Source organism: Triticum dicoccoides, chromosome 2A (genome assembly GCF_002162155.2).
Source record: "Triticum dicoccoides isolate Atlit2015 ecotype Zavitan chromosome 2A, WEW_v2.0, whole genome shotgun sequence".
Lineage (NCBI taxonomy): Eukaryota > Viridiplantae > Streptophyta > Magnoliopsida > Poales > Poaceae > Triticum > Triticum dicoccoides.
The window spans coordinates 618,290,794-618,317,861 of record NC_041382.1 but is presented as its reverse complement, the minus strand read 5'-3'; the positions used below and the strand labels follow the sequence as shown (position 1 = coordinate 618,317,861).

At 46.1% G+C, this 27,068-nt stretch overlaps 4 protein-coding genes across 4 annotated transcripts; 2 read left to right on the top strand and 2 right to left on the bottom strand.

The window, feature by feature from the left end:
* Positions 1–5,703: 5,703 nt before the first annotated feature.
* Positions 5,704–8,543, top strand: LOC119355776 (sphingolipid delta(4)-desaturase DES1-like). The gene is made up of 2 exons (XM_037622647.1): positions 5,704–6,072; positions 7,449–8,543. The coding sequence occupies exons 1-2, from the start codon at positions 5,905–5,907 to the stop codon at positions 8,268–8,270; spliced, it is 990 nt and encodes a 329-aa protein (XP_037478544.1). The 5' UTR covers positions 5,704–5,904; the 3' UTR covers positions 8,271–8,543.
* Positions 8,544–13,661: 5,118 nt separating this feature from the next.
* LOC119355773 (vicilin-like seed storage protein At2g18540) lies at positions 13,662–18,363 on the bottom strand. The gene is made up of 8 exons (XM_037622643.1): positions 17,671–18,363; positions 16,109–16,154; positions 15,502–15,551; positions 15,357–15,398; positions 15,150–15,266; positions 14,830–14,908; positions 14,053–14,124; positions 13,662–13,967 (listed from the first exon to the last, which is right to left on the bottom strand). The coding sequence occupies exons 1-8, from the start codon at positions 18,252–18,254 to the stop codon at positions 13,917–13,919; spliced, it is 1,041 nt and encodes a 346-aa protein (XP_037478540.1). The 5' UTR covers positions 18,255–18,363; the 3' UTR covers positions 13,662–13,916.
* Positions 18,364–18,482: 119 nt separating this feature from the next.
* Positions 18,483–22,754, top strand: LOC119355774 (syntaxin-81-like). Its single transcript, XM_037622645.1, has 7 exons — positions 18,483–18,795; positions 18,937–19,020; positions 19,146–19,250; positions 19,705–19,854; positions 20,642–20,899; positions 21,733–21,864; positions 22,517–22,754. The coding sequence occupies exons 1-7, from the start codon at positions 18,718–18,720 to the stop codon at positions 22,661–22,663; spliced, it is 954 nt and encodes a 317-aa protein (XP_037478542.1). The 5' UTR covers positions 18,483–18,717; the 3' UTR covers positions 22,664–22,754.
* A 497-nt stretch (positions 22,755–23,251) lies between these two features.
* LOC119355775 (E3 ubiquitin-protein ligase RMA1H1-like) lies at positions 23,252–26,836 on the bottom strand. Its single transcript, XM_037622646.1, has 2 exons — positions 26,674–26,836; positions 23,252–24,454 (listed from the first exon to the last, which is right to left on the bottom strand). The coding sequence occupies exon 2, from the start codon at positions 24,399–24,401 to the stop codon at positions 23,610–23,612; it is 792 nt and encodes a 263-aa protein (XP_037478543.1). The 5' UTR covers positions 24,402–24,454; positions 26,674–26,836; the 3' UTR covers positions 23,252–23,609.
* Positions 26,837–27,068: the final 232 nt, after the last annotated feature.

Sequence of the window (27,068 nt, the reverse complement as noted above, 5' to 3'; positions counted from 1 at the left end):
CCGGTCCGAACCGGGCCCGACGGAGCCCGCGTCACTGCCGCCCGGTCGCCGCTCCGCCCGCCTGTGTGCCGCCGCTCCTCCGTCGTCGGCCGCCGCCGCCTCCCGCGACCTCGCCGGATCTGCGAGCCGCGCCGCCCAACCTCCGCTTGCTCCGGCCGCCGCCTCCACCACAGCTCCGCCCGCACCACAGCGCTCCTCCGCCGCTGCCGTCTCCTCCTCGTCGCGCCGCTCTCCACCGGCCACCTCCTCCGCGCCTCGCCGGAGCCGAGGTTGCCGGAGCCGGATCCACAGCAGGGTGGATCAGATCCACCAATGCGACGAACCAAACAGCCGGATCCATCCGGCACCGTGCCGTCCCGCTCCGCTCGATCCCGCGTTGACTTTTTCCGGAGGTTGATTTTTCTCTAAGTCCTTTTCCCCTCATATTGTATGCCCCTGTTCATTGCATCATAACTTCATGACCATAGGCCCGTTTCATGCGCATGATATATCAAAATGTTCATTGAGATATTCTATTCATTTCATTACATTGTGCCATGCTTGTTTGAGTCCATCTTGATGCCCAAATCATTGATGCAAGAGTTCTATAAAATGTTTACTGCTGCTACTTATCAGTTTAGGGTGATTTGTCATTTTTGCCACATTTGATGTGTGCTTCATATGGGCATGAGCTCTACATGTGTTTTGAACTATGTCATGCCATATTTACAGGGGTGCTTGCCATGTATTTTTGTGATCAATGTGGTGACTAGAACAAGCATGCAAAGTAGCCTTCGTGATATTGTTGATTTCAGGGACTTAGGATTTTGCTAAGTCCTTGTTCTGCTGTTATTTTTATGCCATGTAAACATGATGCTACAGTGATATCCATGCTTGTTTTCAGTTGCTTCAGTAAGGATGTTTTGGAAATATGGTTATGCTATACCCGTCCATGGCCCTGTTTGCAATTATGGAGTGCCCTAGTATGTCTTAATCTTGCTCTACTTTTGCTATAAAATGTTCCTGGCAGATTGTTTACATGTTGATCAATTTTGCCATGGTTGTTTCTAGTGATCCATGCATGCTATGAACTTGCTCTTGCCATGTTTAGCTTCATGAACATGTATTCTTGTTGGTAGTATGTTTATCTTGTCATGCAAGACTTTGTGATGAGTGATTTGAGCTCGCAAAGATGCCTTCATTTTTCTGTTTATGCCATGCTCTGTTTTCTGCTAAGTCTGAAACTGTTAATAAAACTTGCTATGTTTACATGGGTGCCATCATATCTTCTGTGCCTTGTTGTCTCATGATCAGTAAGGGTCTTTTGTTCTATGCATTTAGTATATTCATGACATGCCTTTTTCTGCTATGATAAGTTCCTTTAGCATGTTGTTTGATTGCTCTAAACATGGCCTCCTGATGTTATTTCTGGCATGTTAGTGTTTTCACGAAGTCTGTGAAGCTGATATCTTTTGCACTTTTTCCATGCTTGTTTGAACCTGCTCTTGTGTGATTTAGTCGTAGCTCAGTGTTCATGTTTTGTCAAGCATCTTGAGTAGATCACTGCCATGTACTTTGTTGCTATGTTGGGGTGCAGTAGCTTAGTTTCTTGTTGCATTCTAGATGGCATCGTGCTGTTAATCGCAGAATTGTGCCATTCTTGTTTTGCTTGCCATTTGCAAACCGTGCCTTCGTTTCCGGTGATCTTTATATCGATTTCGACCGAAATCATCTCATCTTTCCAGTGGCACACTTGGTTTGCCAAGTTGATGCCTTGTTCACCATTTTCCTTTCAGGGCACGCATATGCATTGCATATCATATCTCGCATGTCATGCCATGTTTTGCATTATGTTGCTTGTGCATTGCACCGTGATTGATTGTTGGTCCTTTGCTTGTGTTCTTGCCTTTTGGTAGAGCCGGGAGACGAATACGTGATCGAGGAACCTGTTGAGTACGCTAACGAGGAGCAAGCTTTCGTCAACTCTGAGAACATTGCAGGCAAGATGAACATACCCTCGAAATCACTTCTATCTTTGCTTGCTAGTTACTCGCTCTATTGCTATGCCGCGATACCTACCACTTGGTATATCATGCCTCCCATATTGCCATGTCAAGCCTCTAACCCACCTTTCCTAGCAAACCGTTGTTTGGCTATGTTACCGCTTTGCTCAGCCCCTCTTATAGCGTTGATAGTTGCAGGTGAAGATGGAGTTTGTTCCATGTTGGAACATGGATATTGTTGGGATATCATTATTATCTCTTATTTACTTTAATGCATCTATATATTTGGTAAAGGGTGGAAGGCTCGGCCTTATGCCTGGTGTTTTGTTCCACTCTTGCCGCCCTAGTTTCCGCCATACCGGTGTTATGTTCCTTGACTTTGCGTTCCTTACGCGGTTGGGTGTTATGGGAACCCCTTGACAATTCACTTTGAATAAAACTCCTCCAGCGAGGCCCAACCTTGGCTTTACCATTTGCCTACCTACCACCATATACCTTCCCTTGTGTTCTGAGTGTTGGTCCGAAATGGGCAGCCTGCAGGGCCACCTCGGGGCAACTCGAGGGTTGGTTTTACTCGTAGCTTGACCTATCCGGTGTGCCCTGAGAACGAGATACGTGCGACTCCTATCGGGATTTGTCGTCACATCAGGCGGCTTTGCTGGTCTTGTATTACCATTGTCGAAATGTCTTGTAACCGGGATTCCGAGTCTGATCGGGTCTTCCTGGGAGAAGGAATATCCTTCGTTGACCGTGAGAGCTTGTGATGGGCTAAGTTGGGACACCCCTGCAGGGTTTTGAACTTTCGAAAGCCGTGCCCGCGGTTATGGGCAGATGGGAATTTGTTAATGTCCGGTTGTAGAGAACTTGACACTTAACTTAATTAAAATGAATCAACCGCGTGTGTAGCCGTGATGGTCTCTTTTCGGTGGAGTCCGGGAAGTGAACACGGTCTTGTGTTATGCTTGAACGTAGGTAGTTTCAGGATCACTTCTTGATCATTTATAGCTTCTCGGCCGTGCTTTGCTTCTCTTCTCGCTCTCTTTTGCGTATGTTAGCCACCATATATGCTTAGTGCTTTGCCGCAGCTTCACCTCACTACCCTTTCCTACCTATAAGCTTAAATAGTCTTGATCTCGCGGGTGTGAGATTGTTGAGTCCTCGTGACTCACGGATACTTCCAAACAGTTGCAGGTGCCAATGATACCAGTGCAGGTGGCACAACCGAACGCAAGTGGGAGCTCGACGAAGATCTTGTTCGTTGTGTTGTTTCGCTTCCTGTTGATCAGTAGTGGAGCCCAGTTGGGACGATCGAGGATCTAGCATTTGGGGTTGTCTTCCTTTATTTTGGTTCCGTAGTCGGACCTTGATTGTACTCTGGATGATGTATGTTTAACTTGTATTTGTGTGAAGTGGCGATTGTAAGCCAACTCTTTATCCCTTTCTATTCAGTACATGGGATGTGTAAAGATTACCCCTCTTGTGACATGCCTACCATGCGGCTATGCCTCTAAGTCGTGCCCCGACACATGGGAGATATAGCCGCATCGTGCGTGTTATAGAATCCCCCTCCGGCAGGGTGCCGGAAAAGGCCCCAAGATGGGATCTCACGGGAACAGAGGCTTGCGGTGGCGGAAAACTATTTTCATGGATGCTTCTGATGTTGGGGGAATATTTGGGAATTTATAGGAAAAGATTAGGGTTGGGGGACTCCCTAGGGGTCCACAAGCCAAGGGCGCGCCCTGAGCGCTTGTGGACTCCTCGTGAGTCTTCTGACCCCTCCCCAAGTCTTCCGGGTGTCTTCTGGTCCAAGAAAAATCATCGCGAAATTTTTATTTTGTTTGGACTCCGTTTGATATTCCTTTTCTGTAAAACTCAAAATCAAGGAAAATAAATTGGCACTGGGGTCTAGGTTAATAGGTTAGTCCCAAAAATAACATAAAATAAGATACTAATGCACACAAAACATTCAAATAATATAATAGCATGGAACAATCAAAAATTATAGATACGTTAGAGACGTATCAGACCACCACATCATTGAGTTCACCATCAAGTTGTTCTATGTTTTTCAGCATCTCCTCCACATCAATCGCATACCTCTTCCCTACCACTGATGGAGAACTAGTCTTTGCTGGCATCGCTAGGTTTCCCCACCAGACTGTCATCCGCAGACATTGGCACAAAAAACACCCTCCCTGCATGTGAGAGGGGGCGATTTGGTAAAGATCAGTGTACCAATCTCGTTCCATCGGTGCAAATCGCCAACCAGTGGTGTTTCTATGTGTTGGCTATGAGGTCCGTTGACCCCGCAACTTTTGAGGAAAATAGCCTAAAACATTGTGCATCTACTGTACACTGTGAAGAAAAAAAATTCAAAAAATAGCAATGACCCAACAGATTCTCGAGGTTGACTTCGCCACTGTCGCCAACGAGGGAAAAGAAACCCTAAATGAGGAGGTATGTGGCTCCTAGGCTATTAGATCTGTTATGCAATCCATTTGCAGAATCATCTGCTAAAAGTCCTTTTTCAGGGGAATATATGCTCAAAGTTCTAGAAGGATAGTTTTCAAGGGGGAAAAGTGAAGCCCAAAAATTGAAGCCATGTAGGCAATTGGGCTTGTTTTTGAAAAAAAAAGAGGTACTAATGAGAGCAACTAATTGAGCAGCGCTCCTTCGGGAGCCTCCCCAAGAGTCACTTGGGATGGACTGAGAGCGCGCCACTTGTTGCGCTTTGGCGCTCCCTCTGAATTTTGTTTTTATTTTTCCACACGTGTTTTTGGCTTTTTAGATGGTTTTTTTTATTTCCCACCTGTCTTTCTTAGCTTTTTGATAAAAAATCGAAAAAAAATATTTTGCGCGAAATAACGTGTTTTTTTCTTTTGCTTTCGCGAGGGGCGCGGTCGTGCCTCCCGAAAACAAAAATATGTTTTTTTCTTTTGCTTTCGTGGGAGGCATGTTCGTGCCTCTCAGAAACGGAAAAAGCAAAAAAATTCTCTTCTTTTTTTTCCTTTCATAAGAGGCATGATTTTGCTTCCGTGAAAGGCACGGATTTTTTTCTGTGTGAGGTACGGTCGTGCCTCTCAAACATGAAAAAAATGCATTTTCTTTTTCTTTTCCATTCCGCGAGAGGCACGGCCGTGCCTCTCAGAAACGAAAAAAAATGTTTCTTTTTTACCTTTTCGCGAGAGGCACGATTTTGCTTCCACGAGAGACACAATTTGCTTCGGCGAGAGGCACGACCGTGCCACTCGGAAACAGCTTTCGGAAAGGAAAAAACATGCTCCTGGTGTGGTTCTTTCGTGGAAAAAAAAGTTTGTTAAAAATCTATGGGTCTAATTTTGAAGATCTCGACACAAGAAATTCAACATTGAAAATGAAATTCGAACGCACGGCTTAAGAGATAAAACGTTTTGAATAAATGGATTAAAAAAACTCTTACGTTATGACAAAGTGGCGCACATAAGATGGAAGTGATTACAAAGAGTGCTTCTTAATTAGTATTTCAGGTAGTAATTGGGCCTGTGTCAACCGCAAAAGAGTTACGGTTCTTCCGAGTTCGAGATCTCACTTTGGAGTTATCGACAAAATTATAGCTATCAAAAGAAAAAGAAACCGGGCCCATGGCGTCAGAGACATGCGGGGTCCCCATGTGAAAAAAACGCACTATTCCAACTCCAATACTCCATCACGCTGTACCTCCGTGCAGATATCCTGGTCCAGGGCGCACGTCCATCTCCCATGCCCGCACCCCCACCTGAACTGGACTCCCTCAAATAACGAGCACCCCGACCAACTCCATAGCCGGGGCTTCTCCAATCAACGCAGCCGGCCAGCGCGCAGCTCCCGCCCACCCTTCCCCCGTCCCCGTCTCTTCCGCCTAGGAGCAGCCACCATTGCCGGAGCCTTCGGAGGAGAGGAAGCAATGGGCGCGACACGCGCGGACGCCGACGAGAAGGAGGAAGGCGTGATGACGACGGACTTCTTCTGGTCGTACACGGACGAGCCGCACGCGTCGCGCCGCCGGGAGATCCTGGCCAAGTACCCGCAGATCAAGGTGCTCTTCGGCCCGGACCCTCTCGCCTTCATCAAGGTGCCGTGATCTATTTCCCAGTCTCCTTTTAGATTGAGATCTTCCGTAGATCGACTTCTCTGCTGGTTTAAGCGTGGATTTGTTTTGCTTGCATTGTGGTGGTGGTGGTCGTCTCGTTTTTATTCCTTCAGCTTTTTCCCTGCCATATGCCCAAGCAGTTAGATTCCTAGCCTTAAGTTTCATTGCAGCAGCTTACTTTAACAACTTCCAGAAAAAAGCCAGTAAAAAATTACTCTACTGCTGTATTTTCTTGTCTGATTAACTGGCCACTCATCCCAAACGGGTGGCTACCCCTTTATCTTAGGAAATAAATGAGATGATGCATGGTGTAGCACATTCATGCGGTGTAGCTTCACTGGATGTACCGTGTATCTTCTGTATTCTAGTGTACTTGTGCGCGTTCACTGAAGTGGAATGTCGTCCCGCGCAATCTTCCTAGTCCCTTCTTTAGTACTCCTACTATACAGCGGACTAACATTTTGTTTGGATGCAATCTAATGCAATGTTCGTTGGCCTGAGCAAAAGCCTGGTTGTTACATGTCCACATCTAGATCATGGGCTCCACATCCAGGTCTCTAGTGATGTCGCTCTTGATGACTGCAAGTCCAGGAAGTAGGAGTTTCTGTGGACCGAATTAAATTTCTTGTAGACTGAAACCGGGCAACTTTCTGTACAGGCAAACGAATTAAGATGTCCACAGACTTGGGTATTATGGTGGAAAAGAGATAAATCATCAATAAGAAGAACACTTAGAGATAGGGGAGCCATCATGTTTAATGTTGCAATAGTCTGTAGTATTTGCTACCACTATTCTGGCAAGAAATTATTAAATTATCTGGCACTTTGTTGGCCTCAGAGTTCTGCAGAATGGTCCTGAATCTGTTATGTCATGTTTTTCTTGCCTGAAATGGTTATTGTGTTTCTGTACGACTGCACTACTGCACCTCTGCATCTTCCCTTTGTAATTGTCAGAACCAACTAGGTGCTCTTCCTGTGTCGTTGCTAATGTGAGACTTCAGCTTCATGTGCAAAGTTGGTGCTTTTCTGTTCGCGTGACCAACAGTTACTATGTTGGTCTTTGAACTTCTCACTTGCAATGCACCTTGGCAAGTCATGCTGGCAACTTGAGTTAGCCGTATAATCTCATGCTAAAACTTATATCTCACGACCCATGTAGGAAAATAGGGGACCTTGTTTTGTTGGACGTTGATGTTCGTAATATTATGATTAGTGAGTTAGTCCCTAAATTAATTGGAGAATCTGTATGTGGAAACTTCTCCGATCATCTTTGTGTGTGAAAATAACACCATAAAAAACAGCATAAATTCTAATTTATTACTGATATATTTTCATATCCGTCTGAACTTTGATTGCAGATAGCCGCAGTTGTTTCACTCCAGCTATGGACCGCCACGCTGCTGCGCGACGCAGGCTGGTCCAAGATACTGCCGGTCGCTTACTTTTTCGGTTCCTTTCTGAATCACAACCTCTTCCTCGCGATCCATGAGCTCAGCCACAACCTCGCCTTCGCCACCCCATCCCTGAACCGCTGGCTAGGCATCTTCGCAAACCTCCCCATCGGCGTCCCAATGTCGGTGACATTCCAGAAATACCACCTGGAGCACCACCGGTTCCAAGGCGTGGACGGGATCGACATGGACATCCCCAGCCAGACGGAGGCGCACGTCGTAAAGAACACCGTCAGCAAATCCATCTGGGTCGTGCTCCAGCTCTTCTTCTACGCGCTCAGGCCGCTCTTCCTGAAGCCGAAGCCTCCGGGCCTGTGGGAGTTCACCAACCTGATGATCCAGGTGGCGCTCGACGCGGCCATGGTGTACCTCTACGGCTGGAAGTCGCTGGCCTACCTCATCCTGTCGACGTTCCTCGGCGGTGGCATGCACCCGATGGCCGGCCACTTCATCTCGGAGCACTACGTGTTCAGCCCGGAGCAGGAGACCTACTCGTACTACGGGCCGCTGAACCTGATGACGTGGCACGTGGGGTACCACAACGAGCACCACGACTTCCCCAGGATCCCCGGCGCCAAGCTGCACAAGGTGAAGGAGATCGCGCCGGAGTACTATGACAGTCTGAAATCATACAGGTCCTGGAGCCAGGTGATATACATGTACGTCATGGACCAGACGGTCGGCCCTTTCAGCCGGATGAAGAGGAAGGCGCCCAAGAAAGATTTGTAGAAGAAGCCTCTGCCTGTAGATTAAGTTTTGCCACAGATAGCTGTTTTAGATGATGTTTTACTCCTGAGCGCTGGGCCACTGTCTCGCTGAACTACTGAACTGTTAACTCGGAAGGCATTTTGCTTGTGTGTTCAGGGAACCGGCACTTGTACCAACTTGTTGCTTCATATGAACTCTGCTGTGTATTTTCCGCTGGAGCAAAATTTTCAGATTTTGTAGTATGTTTTTCGAGAGTACACATATTTTGTAGAGTAGAAACATATTTTGGAACCATGCGGTAAGCCCAGGTGTTTGGTCTTTTTGTTTTGCTCGGTCCGGTGTTCTTTTTCTTGAATACGCACAAGCATGCGTATCATATATTGATCTCGGTCCGGTGTTCTCGGTTCTCCATTATTTGGTCTTCAATCTTCACGGGATGGTCTTTGGTCTCGACCGTACAGACCAAATTTCATGCTACAACTCAGATTCATGTCCATTGCAATACATGTGTATTCAAAGGGACTTCAGCAGGTAAGTGTAACATGTAGGTTAAAAAAAAGAATTCACATGACGTGTACGTAGCAGGTGTATTCAGCAAGAATTGTGCCATAACCATCTAGGGAAGACAGGGGATTGTGCCAATTATGCTGAGCATCCAAATAATTTGCTAATTCGGTCTATCGAGGTTATTTTGTCATCCAGAAAAGAAGACGATCTGACGAATTTAATTCATTCTTCTAGTTTTGACGAGTGATTTTAGTTTGGTCTTTTATATATATTTCAGTTTATATGGGTTAGGTCTTTGGTTTTATGCCCAGGCTTTTGTGTAAGCAAGGCAATTTTAAACGATGCTTGGGTGTATTGACACTAACAAAGGCATGACAATGCAACATCTCCAAGAATTCTTTAACCTTAGGTCTTTCACCTCATATCACTCTCCATGTGGACCAAGATGATACCATAACATGGAAGTTGACGAGCTCCTCTCGCTGCCCCACGGCCTCCTCATGCAAGACACAATTTGTCAGCGTCCCGGCACCAATATGGAAGGTTTGGGCGCACCTAAGTGCAAGATCATTGGATGGCTTATCATCCAAAATCGGGTCCAAACGGCCGATCGTCGTCTTATGAGGCGTGGGTGGCCAAATTGCGGCCTATGTACGCTTTGGAAGAGGGAGGCAGAGACAACAACTCACTTGCTTCTCCATTGTTGGTTATCGTTGAGAGTTTGGCGATTGGTAAAAATATTGGTTTGGCCTTCTTCTTTTTTGACCCAGGCTCATGGCCTGGCTTCAATGATGTTCGATCTTGGTGTGAATCATCGTGCACCCATCGTGGCGCACGATGGGCTGGGAAGGCGCAAAGAAATGGCTTTGCTCACAATGTTAATAACATGGACAATTTGCAATGAGCAAAACCTAATGCCAGGAGCCCAGGAGAGTAGGCTTTTGCTTTGATCGGAAGAAAAAGAAGTACTTCTACCCGTCAGCAAAATCCGACCCACTTGGGCCCACAAGGTACAAGGTCGCTGGGTTTGTGTTGCAAATGCAATACCGCAGGAGCTGCCCTTGGCCACACACACCAAATTGGTGGGCGCTGAACGCGAAGCGTAGCACTCTGCACTCGTCTTTTTTTTTTCTTTTACAGTAGGAGTGGTAGAGGTTAGGGCATCTCCAACAGTCTATATGTTAGCTTGTTGGTAAAATATACCATGTTATCAACCAACACCTTAATATACAACAATTTCAATGAGTTGTATGTAGTTTGCCTAATAAGATGTGAGATAATAAATAAGGTGCTCTCTCATTCTACATTAAAGCTTGTGCAAAGGATGTTGGTTAATGTACATACTCCCTCCATCACAGTTTGTTGGACGTATCTCCAAAACCAGGATTTTTCACAAACGGAAGGAAATAGGGCGCAGGTCATTAATTAGAGAATTAGTTGGGGTGTTTTGGCTGTTGATTAAACTCCTTCCGTTTCTCTTCCTGAAGCGCATGCAAGTGGGAACATGGATGGATTTGTGCAGCACATGCAAGTATGAACAGGCCGCAAGTGGGAATCAGTTTGTGGTTTGCTCCGCATGGCCGTGTGCATGCGATTAATTAGACGCATCTCCTTCAATATCGCAGCTCCAGCGCCTCGTTATTTCCTGCCAATCGCACCGTATCTTGGGCCCAGAGCGACGTGAGATACGCCCAACAAACTGTGATGGAGGGAGTACAATCTTCCTCTCTTCTCTCATTTATTGTATGACACATCATCAAAAATCCTATGTGACAAAGCCTACCAACAACTATCTTACAACCATTGAAGATGCTCTTACACGGGGGAGGGGGGGAGGTGGGTCGTGTTTAGCGCCTGGTCCCATCAGCCGGGGGCGCCCCCAACATTCCGCCATCGCCGCTCGGTCGTCGGATGGCACGCTCTCCCATGCCGTTGTAGGATGCTTTCTCACAGTCACAGCTGCGAGTGTGGTGGCACGAGCAGGACCGTGCCAATGTGCTGGTGCATATGCTCGATGGATAATGCCAAGTGGAGAGTTCTTCATCGAAAGAAACGTGCGTGCCACTCGTCACCGAGAGAAGAGGGTATACATGAGCGACTGCGATCCAGGTCAAAGCTCACCGAGGGAGCAGAACAGGGGTATACATGATTCTTCACCGACGTGTCATCGAGGAAATATCTCGGGCAGCAATTGCCGGCACGCGAGGCATCAAATATCTAGCCAAAGTTTCCCATCCCAGGACCGACATCCTTTGTTTAGAAACCAAGGGAGGAAGAAGAAGACCAGACGAACGGGGAGAGGGCCGGAGCAATCGAAACTACTACACGTACGACCATGGCTTGTCCGATTTGGTACGATGCAACATCCGGCCGTCGCTGGACTTCGAGTCGAACTAACATGCGGTTTGATCTGCTCCGTCGGACTTTGCTCCGCATGGCCGTGTGCATGCGATTAATTAGACGCATCTCCTTCAATATCGCAGCTCCAGCGCCTCGTTATTTCCTGCCAATCGCACCGTATCTTGGGCCCAGAGCGACGTGAGATACGCCCAACAAACTGTGATGGAGGGAGTACAATCTTCCTCTCTTCTCTCATTTATTGTATGACACATCATCAAAAATCCTATGTGACAAAGCCTACCAACAACTATCTTACAACCATTGAAGATGCTCTTACACGGGGGAGGGGGGGAGGTGGGTCGTGTTTAGCGCCTGGTCCCATCAGCCGGGGGCGCCCCCAACATTCCGCCATCGCCGCTCGGTCGTCGGATGGCACGCTCTCCCATGCCGTTGTAGGATGCTTTCTCACAGTCACAGCTGCGAGTGTGGTGGCACGAGCAGGACCGTGCCAATGTGCTGGTGCATATGCTCGATGGATAATGCCAAGTGGAGAGTTCTTCATCGAAAGAAACGTGCGTGCCACTCGTCACCGAGAGAAGAGGGTATACATGAGCGACTGCGATCCAGGTCAAAGCTCACCGAGGGAGCAGAACAGGGGTATACATGATTCTTCACCGACGTGTCATCGAGGAAATATCTCGGGCAGCAATTGCCGGCACGCGAGGCATCAAATATCTAGCCAAAGTTTCCCATCCCAGGACCGGCATCCTTTGTTTAGAAACCAAGGGAGGAAGAAGAAGACCAGACGAACGGGGAGAGGGCCGGAGCAATCGAAACTACTACACGTACGACCATGGCTTGTCCGATTTGGTACGATGCAACATCCGGCCGTCGCTGGACTTCGAGTCGAACTAACATGCGGTTTGATCTGCTCCGTCGGACAGAATTCGTATGTGAATTGTCGTACGTATAATCCGGAGTAATTGCAGACCACAGCAGTCGTTGCCAGCTGGGCCCCCCGAACTGTGCCGATGCGTTGGCCACATGTCACGCCTGTCGCCTTGGCTCCGCGCTTGGCGCCCGGGTCGTTGCGCCGTTGCTGGATTCCGGAGCACATGGACCAGCCCTCCTTCAAAAAAGCGACGACACACTTGAGAACCGGAACAGCAGCGCGCCAGCACCCGTTGACAGCTGGACCCAGTGAGCTGTGCCCGTGCACCAGGCCCACAGATCTTCTCCCCGCCCCAACTGCTAGTATACCACGCTCCTGTTTGTGAATTGTTTTTTTTAGGTTTTAAGTTTATGACTTGTGATTCAAGCTGGTTCCCTGGCAATCCATCCAACCATCCTTCAACCGCCGCCGCAGCCCGCAGGTACACCACACCTCATGCTTTACAGCTCAGCCTCCGCCATCCGGCTCAGGTCCACACGCAAACGCGCACCGGCTAATATATATCCCCATTCCCCAGTGCTAGCCCACCACCATCCGCACGACATTTTCGCCACCCAACCCGGCAAATCGCCAATCGCCGTCGTCTTCTTCTTTGTCTCCTCCAGCGAGCCACAGCCCACAGGAATCCTCTCCGACCAAGAAGAGAAGAGAAGAGAGAAGGGATGGGAGGGTTCCAGCGGCAGGTGAAGGAGCGGACCATGGAGGTGAAGGTGGCGGTGCTCAAGGGCGTCAGGGTCGTCGGCGACTTCGGCAAGAAGACGTGGAACAAGGTCAAGGCCATCAAGCGCTGATCGATCCATCCATCGCATCTCACCCGATGTGTGCTTCGTTCCTTCGCTCCAGTCCACTAGTTGCTTCATGTAGTACTGCCTGATAGGATAGCCGTCTGGCCTTGTGCTCTTTTTTTTTCGGTTGTGGTTGTGATTTGGTTTGTTGGATCTGTTTTGAGGCAGCTTTTGATGCATGTGAAAAATTGTCTGTCAGTGTGATCTATATTTAGCCTTGTTTTATATCTCCTTGATTATTATTATTATTATTTCGCCTTCTTGTTTTAATTCCTTCCCTCAAAGTCATGGTGATTTTCTGATAGATTATATTTGTGTTGTTGAGACGCTTTGGTCATTTTCCGCCTAACGTCACACAGGTCATCAAAATGGCTATCAGTCGGTTTCAAGAAGAGAAAAAATGGCTATCTGCCACCTATTTCATCTCGCGCCTTTCACTGTTACACCATTTCTGAAACAAGACTAAAAACTTTGATGATAGAAACTCACTGTTGCTTCTCTAATCAAGCATATGAAAGGTGGTTGCTTCTCGAATTCACTCCCTGTTTAATCTATTCACGCATAAGAAAGGTGGTTGCTTTTTGCATCGCAATATTCTTCATACCTAGCACAACGTTAAAACAAGCCAAACTATGCTGCCGCAGCACTAAAAGCCAACAGTCGCGCGCATACCCTCGTACATGAATATAGTTTAGTTTAAAAGCTGATAGCCTAAGGGTTAAAGCGCATCATTGAAAGCCCCAACTCATGAGTCACTGGCACGAGTTGCCACACCAGGCGACAAACAATGAGATGCCTATGAATTCAGAAAAAAAAAAGACAATGAGATGCCTATGGAACTGTAATAGAAAACCTTCGAAAAATCTTACAGCTCAATGTGCCAAACTGATGCATACAGCACAACTTGTTGAAACTAACGAGCAAAATTTTCAAAATTATACAGTACAGGTACAGTAGCAGCATTTTCCAAGCCAGCCCAATATACTTTTTGTGCAAATAAACTGCGGTACATCACAGTATGTTGCTCATGAAGATGTATGAGAAATAACTTCTGAGAAAATGGCATGTCTGTCCACAAGACGCCTATTGAGGGGGAGCATCAGGATCCAACCTTTTCTGGATTGCAGCTGCGGCCTGGTAAAGAAAAAAAGCTTGGCATAAGTAGTGCGCATTTTCCATCCAACTGAAATTTTAGTAAGGGTCGGAATGAGGGCATTACCTCGAAATTGCCCAACTTGTACTGTAACATCATTTCCTCACGTAGAAGGGACTGCTGCTTCATCGCTTGAGCCTGATATGAGGAGCAAAACAAGAATAATAATAGGTTAATTGATTGATTGAACAAAAAGTGACTTTCATGTAAACCCATACTAATGTTTGGTGTCTGCATAATAATCTATTGCTGATCGTATCATCAGAAGATAGTGCACAGCCTAGCAGGATGTAAGCACAATTGCAGTCATATGTTCAATAGCACACCTAACAAAAAACCTGGATTAGGTAAACCTTACAAAGCAACACTCGGGGATTCCCAGCTATTGTACAAGGGAAGATTCCAAAAAACAGGACGATGCACCTATATAACATAATGACCGAGCACATGGCAGTGGTTGAGGACTTGAGGTCATAACCTCATAGGTTCAAGCCCACAATAGTACATATGTTCCCAACAGAACAGAAATATGAACATAAATTGGTGCCACTTGGCATCAAGCAACCGAGTGAGTTAGTGCCCAAGACAGAACTTACAACTGCGTTTCATTCATGGATGACTTAACACGTCTAGGATACATGAAAGAAATTGTATGCTAACGATGCAACAAAATTGGGCAGCCTGCACGGTCAAACTTATGCAGTCAATGAGACACTTTTTAGTGTAGATATTGGACAGAACAAGAGACACTGCCAATGAGCATTCTAAAAATAACTCCCAAGTTCAGAGGATAAACTGAAGGATGGGAATAGGAGCAGAAAAGAAAAACTGTGATATTCTAACCATTCCAGTTTGCATGGAGCGTTTTAGAGCTGTCACTTCTTCCTCCTTTCGGCGTTCACGTTCTTGCAACAGTTCTAACCTGCATGATTTTTTTACAGAAAACTGTAAGCCAATGATAAAAAAGGTGATAAACTCTGAAACCAATTAATACAGAAAAATTTCGTAATTGTATTTCTGTGGAACATTGCATGGCATAACAGGCTCACAATTTGGAGTTACTGTGACATAGTAATTGGCTACAAAAACAATTCGATTGCCCGAAATGAGTGGAACATAGGCCGGTTAATAGTTTATTACCACAGGTCTACAGGTCCACATACCGTCGTACTTCCTCATCATTAAATACTGTACGGACTGCTACCGAACCCGCATTCTTTAAACCATTCCTTTTTTCTTTCTCCATCATCCGTTGATGGTAAGCATCTAAGTCATAATATCTAACAAGAGAACAAAGGAGGAGAAACATAAATTCCATTAGCAAATATGAATATATATAATAACAGTCTATGAAAAGAAACGTGCATTACTTTTTTGATGGGAATGTAGCTGTGTTGTGGTCTTCCATGAATCTGATATGCACATAAAGATGTATGTTAAACTCTAAGTAATTCCAGGGTGATATTTTATAAGTTCCAGAAACTCAAGTAATTTCATGGCAGCACAGTAACATACTCCTTGAACATTTGTTTTTCTTCCCAATTAGCCAGTGCCTCCAAATTAACCTGTGGGCGCATTACCAAAATTTATAAAATTAGCAGTGACATCATAAGCAAGAAAAACACTAAACAGGACTGAGAGTAAAAAGCCTGAGAGCATGACACTAAGCTAATGAGCAGTACCAATCAAGTAACATAACATTTGTCTGCTCTATATGACCTGATAAGTGAAAACAGAACTAGAATAAGAGAAATTGGGCATAACCAAAATAAGATCCAATAGAGCAGCACAATTTGAAAGAAACTCTAAATTGGGCATACCAAAAGAAAGAGGGAGAACAAATATTGTGTTTTGTTAACTTAAGCTCCAAACACTCACCGACCAATGAGCAACTAACTTCACGGCGATGAAACTTTTTGCTGAAGACAATAAATAAGGTCTACTGAAAGAACACTAGTCCTGGTTCCTAGATAAATATTTCCTTTGGGGCTAATTAATTGGCCCAGCACCATGTAAAACAGTGGCATACGCCTTGTTTACACTGACCCTTTTTTTGCATGCACATAAGTTATCCATGTTTCTATGAAAGACAGCATCAAAAGAGCGATAGAAATACATATACCTGCTTGACTTCTAATAGCCATGCGGTGAACTCTGGACGCTTGTTCCTACAGAATATATTGCATGGTTCAACTCATGAGAATATAGTACAGTAGTTGAAACATTAAAAAAGTATTAATTTGGTTGTCTACATTCTAAACTCACGGTCTCAGTCACGGGGATTCATCACTTAAATTTGATGTCATCAAATCAATGATTACAGAATGATTCTACTTCTGACTCGCATTGGCCATGCAATGGTGTTTGCATATGACAATTCAAAGATTTCATATTTATCATAACTTAAACAACTGACAAGATAAATACTTAAAACAGAATTAAATCGATTACCAATAGGGTTGCGAGTGGCAGCGGACAGCCCATGGGCCACTCTCCCCCCACCCCCCACCCCCTACCCCAACCCACATGGAACAGCTAAGTGGACATTTGCGACAGCCGCTTATGTTAAGTGGCTAGGTGCAACCATCCATGAAGCCACTGCTGCTCACACATATCAATATCCAACTTTGAGGCATTAGGATAAGTTTAAGGCACAGATGATTATCATAACAGATTCCCACCATATCATAAGATCTGTGTTCTTGAAAATCAGCACTTCTCCAAATCCAGAAGACAGATGGAATTCCAGGATTATTCTTTTGGGCAAAGACTTAGGTCACTCACCCATCGCCACTATCCGCGAGTAACACACTGGCTCGTCATCAGGCATGGATGGTTGTGCGGCCTCATCGCTAGGTTTATGGCACTCACATAGAGGTGGTAGGGCTCTCCAATAAGAGGATGTTTCCGTCTTCCGTGCTCATCTTTTGCTCGATTCTTTTTCCAATTTGTGGCTGATGCATGCTACCTGGTCGCAAATCCAGGAAGCTTGGAGAAGGAGAAGCCAGCTACGGCTTAGAGAGGATGTGGAGAAACAAACAAGTGATTTATCTGTCATTTTGCTCTGTTATTGTGATTCTATATAGCTGCAAGAATCAGTTACTATTATGAACTTTTTGGTTAGTGAGAACGACACAAAATTTTGTTTTATTTACAACATAATGGTTGTGAATATTTTTCAGTATTAATACAGTCTGCACTCCAGGTGTGATGAATTGTTGATTCATGCAATATATCAGCGTGTATGAGTGGCAGTAGCAAACTGTGCAGTTGTGCTCATCTATGATGAATAGGTGATAGATAACACTTTGGCCAGTGATAGATCAACATACTAGCTAGCCCTGGAGAAGATCAGTCCACAACCATCAGCAGTTTCAGGGATTTCCATTGGTTTGTGCAAAATTGTTTCTAGTTTGCAGGCTCAACGAATCCACTCATCAAAGGCGACAAAGAAGGTGCGTGCTGCAGGCTGCGACATAATGCAAAAATCTTTGCTGGGCAGTGCGGCCAAGCACAGCACCACCGCAACACAACGCACCTTCATCCTTAACTAACATAGCCTCATGCAAATCTACCAGACAGATATGAATTTCATAATATTCTACATCTTGGCTTGTGAAAACCTAAAACTAAGAAATGATGATCTAGAAGCAAAAAAGAAGAGCTAAGAAGCAAGATCCTCACCACATATCAACCTCACGGATGATGCCATACTTGCCCCACGAGTTGGTCACTGCAGCCTTCTTCCCCAAATCCTTCTTCTCATCCTTCCTCTTCTTCTTCTTCTTATCCTTTTCCCTCTCCTTCTCCTTCCTCTTCCTCTTCTCCTTCTCCTTCCTCCTCCTCCTCCTCTCCTCCTCTTCCTTCTCCTTCCTCCTCCGCCGCCGCCTCCTTCGCCTCTCCTCCTCCTCCTCCGACTCGCTTTCCGACTCCGCGCTGGAACTCGAGTAGGACGACTCAGACTCTGACTCCGACTCCGACCCCGAGCTCTCGCTGCGGCTCCCCCTCCTCCGCCGCCGCCGCTCCTTCTCCTTCCTCCGCCGCTTACGCCGCTCCCCCGAGTCCTCGTCGGAGCTCTCGCTCCCCTCCTCCTCGTCACGCCTCTTTGACTTGCCATGGTGGCCCCGGTGTCGCCTCCCCTTCGAACGCCCCTCCTCCTCCTCCGCGGCTTCTAGGGATTTGCTGCGGCTGCGGCTGCGCGCCGCCGCTATCTCCCCCTCCTCCTTGCCGGCACCATCCGGGGCCGAGCCGTTCTCGTCCTTGGCCATGCCTACCCGCCCTAGGGTTTCGCCGTTTCCGCGTCGCGGAGCGAACGATCGAGAGCGGGAGCGAGGTGGCGAACGCGAGACGGATCGGCGGCTCGCGGAGTGGCGAGTGTGAGAACGAGATAGCCTGGTTGGTTTCCACAGGCCCAGTCGCCAGTGAACCGGTGTCACGCTGACAGGTGGGCCATACTCCTCCTGTACACGTATTCCTTCCTCCTCCTCCTCGCGCCCCTGTCTGTCTCCCTCTCCTTCGACCAAACCTCCCACCTCGCACCTCGCCGCCCGATCCGACGCGCCGGCGACCCGCCGCCGCTCTCGAGCGTCGCCGATCCGCGGCGCAGATCCCTCACGAGGTTTGCTCACCTTATCAGCTCGCTGGTGCAGGACTGCCACGGCTCGCCGGCTCTTGAATTTCAGCGCACGCGGATCTGGTGGGAGGAGCCCCGTGGGCGCCGCTGCCTTGGCGATGTCGAGGGTCCGGGACAGGACGGAGGACTTCAAGGAGTCCGTTCGCGTCGCCGCGCTCTCCCATGGCTACACGGAGGTGAGCTCGTATGCCAAACATGACACCTCGCACGCCTGCGCCATCTCTCCTCTGCACTGGAACCTAGTGTATCAGTTACTGCCTCAAGAACAGTCTCATCATTTACGATCCATTGTGTTGATTTTATTCTCATTTTCGCAGTCGCAATTGGCCGCGCTCATGTCGTCTTTCATCATCCGGAAGCCGTCGCCCAAATCGCCGTTCACAAATGCAGCAATCAAGACGGTAGAACTCTGCTCTTTCGCTATTCTGTTTTGAGCGCAACAGGAACCGAAGGCAATAGCCCAAGCTTATGGTCCTGATAGATTGTGGGAGCTTGCCAGTCTAATTGCTGGGTTCTGTCGGTGTAGCTTGAGAGCATCAGGGAGCTCGAGAAGTTCATAGTGAAGCACAGGAGGGACTATGTGGACATGCATCGCACCACGGAGCAAGAGAGGGACAACATTGAGCATGAAGTAAGTTTCAAGCTTACTCTGCATTGTCGGTTGATTTACCTTTTCTCCTTGTTTGGGGATTGATGTATTTATTCTAAACTGAGCTAGTTGCTAGATGATTCTTTGTGACAATAGCTTGCAACATGCCACATATGTATTACTAGTTGAGTTCCAGTTTGTCATCTTGTCTTCTTTTGCAATGTTATAGTTTTTTCTCAGCTCTTCCTTGATTACTTTAGAAATCGAGGATTAAATTTGTTATGGAGCATAGCAGCGCATAATTATTTATTATCTTTGTTGTAAAACTGTAAATATATGCAGTTTGTTAGGTTGTATATGCATCTTTGTATACTGTATCGACTATTGAGTTGACAATATAGTCATACAGGTAAGGACTGTGTGTTCTTGTAAATTTAGGTAATCGCTAAGTTCTTTTCTCCATTTCTTACTTAGCTGATTACTGAACATATTTTAGGTTGGTATTTTTGTAAAAGCATGCAAGGAACAGATAGATATCCTAAAGAACAGGATCCTTGAAGATGAGAGGAATAGAAGAGCGAACACATGGCTTGGCACAAGAGATGAGACTTCCCGGTTAGACTTGATAGCTCACCAGCATGGTGTGGTATGACTATTATGCTCCCCACTGTTCAGCTACTGCCAGATATTTACAGTGAAATACAGCATTGCTCTGATATTACTGCTTTTTAGTGTGTGCAACCACGTAGGTACTAGGCAGAATATAGTAGCGAAGTCTCACTGTCATGGTTATGTCCATTCGATCGTTCCTCTTAAAATGACATTTCACTGCCTGTTGGATTAGTTTAGTATTTCAGAGATTATGATATCACAAAAGGTAGAAGGCATATAGAAGCATGATGTTGACAATTTTACTAGAATTAACAATTTTTCCTGTACGCAAAAACATATAGAAGCATGATGTTGCTCCCCTTTATCTCTGTTTCGGTAAAGTATAGTCGCTAATTTTCTCTGTATTTTCAGAAATTCCAGGCAGTCATTATACATGCGTTACTGAGCTGATATTTGTACATATTTCGGTGGATTATACTGAACGAGTCCTGTATATTATGCCTGTTTAGTACTGTAGAAGGATATGCATACCTTCAGTTGATATCATTTGGTGGGATAAAACAAATGCATCAGAACTTGATAGATTGTCCAGTCAATGCAGCTGAATTTGATTGTTAACGAACTCTGCTTCCTAGTTCAGATATGCATCAGGAAAGCTTCATGTAGGAAAATACATCACTCTGTTCTTTTTAAATAGCATTTTCTCTATATCAAATTTGTATTACAATTAAGTAATATTTTCTGGACTATCCTCTTTGTTCTGTATAGATTTTCTTATACTCACTTCCAATAAGATGTGTTTTGTTCAATAATTTTACCAGGTTTTGATTTTGAGCGAGCGTCTCCACTCAGTAACTGCACAATTTGATCGCCTTAGGTCCCTGCGCTTTCAAGAAGCTATTAATAGGGTGATGCCAAGAAAGAAGATTAAGAAGAAGCCAGAAATAAAACCTACTGAACCATCCAAGTCAAACCTTGTATTGAAATCTGATGTCTCGAAGGTTGAAGATCGGGAGGTATCAACTGCGCCCTTAAGAGTTCAAGAACAACTCTTGGACGATGAAACACGAGCTCTCCAGGTAATATTTGGATGGGATATAATATATACTCCCTCCGTCCCAAAGTAAGTGTCTCAACTTTAGTACAAAGTTGTACTAAAGTTGAAACACTTATTTTGGGACGGAGTGAGTACTAGGCAAAATTTGCCATGGGACACCATTATCTTGTGTCAATTGCTCAGATGCATTGCAAAAGCATCACCATTAGAAAAAACTGAGTCAAGCTATTTCAAAGTTGTACTAAATTTGTCTGCTAGAATACACTGCCATTGTTAAAATAATATATCTTGAGCTAGGAAGAGAGGAAAATGGCATTTCCGTTTCTTGCTTGACCGAACCAAGCTATTTCAGTTGATTAAAATAGTGTGTATTTGTGATATGTGTAGTGATATCAGCTGGTGAATTTTCTTAGAAGGAATGACATGTGTGTTGAAATTTGTTAAATTGCTCATGTAGGTTGGACCGTAGGAGATACGCGTAGTGGTATATGTGCGCTTGATTACTTGTGATATATGTGGTTATATCAGCTGGTGAATTTTTCTTAACAAAAATGAATACAAAATGGTGAAATGTATAGGTTAAAACATGGCTAAATGGAGTGCAAATAAAATAAACGGATACACAAAGGAAATGAGAAATAGTGTCCTGAACCGAACGGCAAATTAGACCTTTCAGGTGTTTTCTCTCTCCTGATGATACTGCGTTTTGTGCTTTTGGCAAATTGCACGCTTTTGGTAACGGTACTGGGGAATTTGTATTTTTGTACTGCCTGGGCAATTGACACAAAATAATGTTGTCTCAGATACAATTTGTTATAAGTCAGCTTGTTTACTTTCCTGTAACTCTTGGCTCAGATGGAGTTGACCAATCTTCTTGATACTGTCCAAGAAACGGAGACAAAGATGATAGAGATGTCAGCACTTAATCATCTTATGTCAACACATGTTCTACAGCAAGCTCAGCAGATTCAATATTTATACGACCAGGTATGATATCTGTGCAACAGTTTAAGCCAACATCTGGTTGTTATTCAAGAGAAGAGACTAGGACATCTCTAGTGAAAGTATCAGTTCTCAAAGTTTTGTGAATTCCTGGAAAATCTTGGTTATAGTAGAACTCTTGAAAAAATTCAATTGTAGGTGGCATAGGATATATCCGTTCAAATTTCAATAGCAAACTAGGGTTATTCATGCGGGATCAAAATTTCAAAACGCAGCATATTCTTGGAGGATAATAAGAGACAACAGATAATAGCATATAAAAATTCAAATCCTACAATGAGATGGTAGTAATAGCATTTGAGCGCACAACATTTGCTTATGTCCTCCAAAGTCTCTAAAACGTCTTATATTTGTTTTCAGAGCGTACATGATTATGTATATGTTGTTTCTTATCAACTGAACCTTCAACAGGATCCATCCAATAAGAATTTTTCCTTTTCTATTTTGTCTGATCTAGGAAATCGTCAATATCTTTACTTGATAACCTGCCAAGTTCAACAGGACAAAAAAAGTCATTGCCTTAAGAAAAAGGATACAAAGTTATCTGATTCGTCTGTATAAATTATGAATGACTCGTGATAAGTTTTCAGTCGATCTTTGCTTCTCCTCTTACGGCACATCCTATGCATTTTCTCAGGCAGTGGAAGCAACGAACAACGTGGAGCGTGGGAACAAGGAGCTATCCCAGGCGATCCAGCGGAACAACAGCAGTAGAACCTTTCTCCTGCTTTTCTTCTTTGTTCTTACTTTCTCTGTTCTGTTTCTTGACTGGTACAAAAACTGAATTAGCAGCTCATGTAACCGTACTATTGCGCAAATGGATTGAGCTATTGATGTGTCATCTCTTGTGGGATGATTATCACTTGTCATGCATATTGGTCAGTGTTACTCTGTTAAGATTCTAAGATTTTGCCGCCGTTGGCAAACATAACCAGTATAGTTCCTCTTTTGAACACATATAATCAGTATAGTTCAGTACACCGCCGAGCACATGGAAGGTGGTATCTACTACTGTGCTGCTGCTGCCCTCTCACCGCACAGGCGGAGGCCACAATGCACGATGCACATGACTTCTCCTTGCACCGTGCAGAAAGATGCAGTTGGGCAAACACTTGTCGATAAAAGTAGGGCACGGCTACTAATTGAAATGTCTCAACATAAAAAGAAAATTCTTTTCTGATGCGCAATATTCTTCGTGTCATTCAATTTGCAAATCTACAATGTGCATTTTGAGATGTTTTGAAAATGTACGTAAATGTCAACACATTCATTGCACAAACAACGAATGGGGAGATTCGTAAACGTAAATCCAGTAGCAGCAAACCACCAACCAATGCAAAAACAATGCAGATTCTGGAAATAAAACCCAGACTGAGGAAATTTTGCATTACTTGGTAGTGACAGATGCAGGCAAACCAAAACAGGCCATCTGCATGGTTCAGGTAATGGAGTTCCTGGTACTGAGGCAAGACAAGAATGAAATTTGCATTTCACCTCCAAGTCTTTCATATTACAACTCTATATATCAGCATGATTTAGACGCATGCTTATCGATAGAGACCGTTAAGAGCATTAACCATTCCTAACCCCTTTTCATCACTATATAAGTGACACCCATTCATTAGTATCTTGCCTTCTTTTTCCTCGAGAGGCAGTATATCACGCCTTCCAATATATACACAAGCCGTATACCGCCTCTTCAGTTCAGAACAAGAGTTTCTCGCCCTGCTTCAGAACAAGAGCAGACACAAGACCACAAACACGAAAAGGAAGAACCAGATCTGGTGCAGGGACCTCTCCACCTCCATCTGCTGCCTCCTCAGCCGGGGACCCAAGGTGTGGTCCGCGACAGCGTAGGGGCTTGTGTAGTACATGCTCGGCGGCACCTGGCCGCGGAACGCCCACGGAAGCACTGCCTCTGCCATCCCTCCAAGCACCCCTCCGGCCGTCGAGTGGATCAGGCCACGCCCCATTGGCGAAGGAGGGTAGACAAAGTCGAATTCGGTGGCACCAGGATGGTGGTGGTGCGCATGCCGCAGTGGCCGGAGCAGAGGGCTGGGCTCCACGTTGTGATGGTGCCGGTCATCATCGATGCTGCTTTGTGCGTGCTGGTGCGCAACATTCTCCCGATGCACCGTTGGCCGTCGAGGAATGGCCATGCCATCCAGTGATTTCTTCGAGCTACCACCACGGCCATAGAGCGGCACGAGGCTGTCAGCAGATAGTGCGGCCTTGCACACAGGGCACTGCTGCCTTGCTGAAGTGCTGTTGGCACCAGAAGCTGATACCACCGATGGGCGCAGCCACTCATAGATGCAGGGCCAGCAGTAGAGATGGCCACAGAGGGTAACAACTGGGTCTGCAGCGAAGTCGAGGCAGATGTTGCAGTCAAAGGAGCCGCTTCCAGCGGTCGCGGCTGCAGGCATCTCCCCACTGATGTTCTTCATTGGCTTGTTATCGGACACTGGAGGTTGGTTGGTCATGGCAGCCATGCAAACCTGGTCCATTCCCCCACCTTCCATAACAATCAGGATGCTATCTGTCGCAAACAATTCTGGTCGAAGAACTCACGGTACTGCAATCAAATAGAAATAGAACGAGAGGTCAGTAGACAGTAGGAACACATGTAATACAAAGGAGAAGTCAGAAAAGTGGGACTAATCATGAAGCTGTCAAGGCGTTTAAAATGTTGATAACGTGTGAACACACCTATAACCATGTGTTTAAGGACTAGATAAACACCAAGAAAGAAGAGTTGGAAGGCACACAGCAAGCAGCCATGTAGTGCTTAGTATATATCCTAAAATTCGAGGGAGAGGGGGTGTACAGACACGGCTGCCTGCTAAACAACAAAGGGGGTTCAGATAACAGGCAGCATCAAGGCCCACGCCACATCATCCTGTCCTGAGGAGTCTATCCACTCACATTAACAAGTGTGAAAAGTGGAGCGGATGTTAGGTAAAGCCCATGGATTCCATGTCGATGTGCCAGAGAGTAACTATAAGCACTCCAATTACCCTTTTCGCAAGCAATGGACTGAGGACTCCCCACTGAAGAACCCACCATCTTTCTCAGCAGGCTGAGTCAATAGCTGTGGATGCTCTGATTTCTTTAGTAATAATTAGTACAAGGGCTACAGATGTTGCATTCTGTCTTTATCCTCTTTGTTATTCCTAACCCTAAGCCACTTTAGGTTGTACTGACATGCCATCCTAGCATATCTTCCTGGGAAACCTGAATCACCAGGGAAAATGAAACCACTAGCTTATGCCCATCGTGTCACGCCGCAGTATTCGACTGCCCCCATGCTCAAGGCAAGAGCCATGAATGGCGGCTTAGAGTTACCTCCGGAAGAAAGGCATGGAACACAGTTTGCATTCTATAATATGCATCCGTGGTTTTGCATAGTTTGACTAAGCCAACGTTTGCAGGTGCTGGCCAGAAGATTAAAGCTGATCCCAGCTACTGTAATTGAATATTCGGCGCTATTAGCCATGGAAGACCACCAAGGAGGAGCGGGTGGAGAGGCGGAGATGCCCCGTCCCAATCTTCGGCATAAGCTTCCGTAGCACGTTGATCTTTCTATGTGGTTGTGGGGTTCCTCTCACGATTGAATCATTGAAAAACAACAACAGGTGGGGATCGTGATGTGCACCGCAACAACGACGGATTAGCTAAATGGCTTGGCATATTCGAGGGGGCCAAGTAGACCAAAAGGATCATCATTTAACATATCTAGTGACCACAAAAAAGAATATTAGCCAAGAGATAATGGCGCCCTACTGTGTTAGGATCGGGAAACAGGGGATTAATTGCCCAGCAGCGTCAGTGGAAATATCCCAACCACCATGGCCCATGTGTGCAAGTACTACTAATTTTATATACTTACTTATATTAATATACACAAGTGGACTTCGGTAATGCCTTCCTAATTTAAACACGCATCCTTAATTACATATAAGTCACGCACATATCAAACCCAGAGCACAACTTTTTCCTATACCGCAGCAAGAACTGATACTAGCCAACAGAGTAACTGAAACCGATGTGATCCTTCAGAGACAAGCTTCCAAGCACACAGATCTGCTGCGTTTAATTGTGCTGTCTACCACTACAATTATTATGCACGCTGTGAATTGATGCTGCATATAATGCAATATTGTACAACCAAACACGGTTTGGCAATTCAATGGGCATTGAGCATTCTACTGAACATGCCCACAGGATTTCTTTTCCTCCACTCCAAGTAAGATATTACTAGGCTCTACCGCTGTATCCAATCTCAATGCAAGAGAGAGGAGTTTGACCCCAAAATATCTAGCTTCGGTAGGCAAAAGCAACGGAGCATGGAGGAGCAGGCATAAAATGTCCCCGGAGTCAATACGAGGAAAACGAGTTTCGCATCCCTGAATTCGTAAACACGGCGATACGGTCGGAAGGATTGCGCCCCCTGATTTCACAGAGGAAATGAACAAGATAAATCCTTTCCCTAGAGAAACAGGGCATCACCACGGCTAATTTGACCCATGAGAAGAGGGGGGGAAACATCGCGAGAGCTTCTTCCTGGAGAAGCACCGCCGGGCAGCTGGTGCCAAGGCGGCGGCGGCGAAGCTAGACACACGCGAGCCACGGAGCCAACCCAGCTCAATTGCAGCATCCGAGAATCCACCACGAGAAACAATCCCGCGGCGCACAACGGTGCTAGAATCAGGCAGAGGACGCAATCTACACCGCCCAAAAAAATCACAACAACAACAGCAGGACGGAGAAACAAGGAGCTTGATTTGAACCGACCTCGGAAGGGAATCCAATCCGCACGCGCGCGCGCCGCCGCCTCCGAGGATCGAGCGAGGGGGGCGAGGACCGATCGGCGAGATTGCGTCGCTGCGGTGCGGGCTGCGGGGGGTGGGGGGCGGGCGGAGGAAGAAGATGAGGGAGGTTAAGAAGGAGGTGGGAGGTGGGATGAGATTGGGTGTCGACGTCACGTCACTTGCGGAGGGGGCTAGAGAAAATTATATAGAGCCGGAGACCGACGGGGGCAGAGGGGAAGTTGGCCGTCCGATCATGAGCGGACGGCCGTGATCAGCCCGCGGGGGCGCGGGACGGCGCGCGCCGTCCGTCGCCTCCATCGGACGGCGCGGAGGGTCTCCGACGTTGCTTTCGGTGCGAAGCTTCCGGTTGAATTTTTT

Coding starts and splice junctions, on each gene's coding strand:
- LOC119355773 (XM_037622643.1), bottom strand. CDS start 18,254: ATGGCCAAGGACGAGAACGGCTCGGCCCCGGATGGTGCCGGCAAGGAG. Junction 16,155..17,670: donor ATCCGTGAGGTTGATATGTG/GTGAGGATCTTG, acceptor TATATTCTGTAG/GAACAAGCGTCCAGAGTTCA. Junction 13,968..14,052: donor ACAAGTTGGGCAATTTCGAG/GTAATGCCCTCA, acceptor TTTCTTTACCAG/GCCGCAGCTGCAATCCAGAA.
- LOC119355774 (XM_037622645.1), top strand. CDS start 18,718: ATGTCGAGGGTCCGGGACAGGACGGAGGACTTCAAGGAGTCCGTTCGC. Junction 19,855..20,641: donor TAGCTCACCAGCATGGTGTG/GTATGACTATTA, acceptor TAATTTTACCAG/GTTTTGATTTTGAGCGAGCG. Junction 21,865..22,516: donor TTCAATATTTATACGACCAG/GTATGATATCTG, acceptor GCATTTTCTCAG/GCAGTGGAAGCAACGAACAA.
- LOC119355776 (XM_037622647.1), top strand. CDS start 5,905: ATGGGCGCGACACGCGCGGACGCCGACGAGAAGGAGGAAGGCGTGATG. Junction 6,073..7,448: donor ACCCTCTCGCCTTCATCAAG/GTGCCGTGATCT, acceptor CTTTGATTGCAG/ATAGCCGCAGTTGTTTCACT.
- LOC119355775 (XM_037622646.1), bottom strand. CDS start 24,401: ATGGAAGGTGGGGGAATGGACCAGGTTTGCATGGCTGCCATGACCAAC.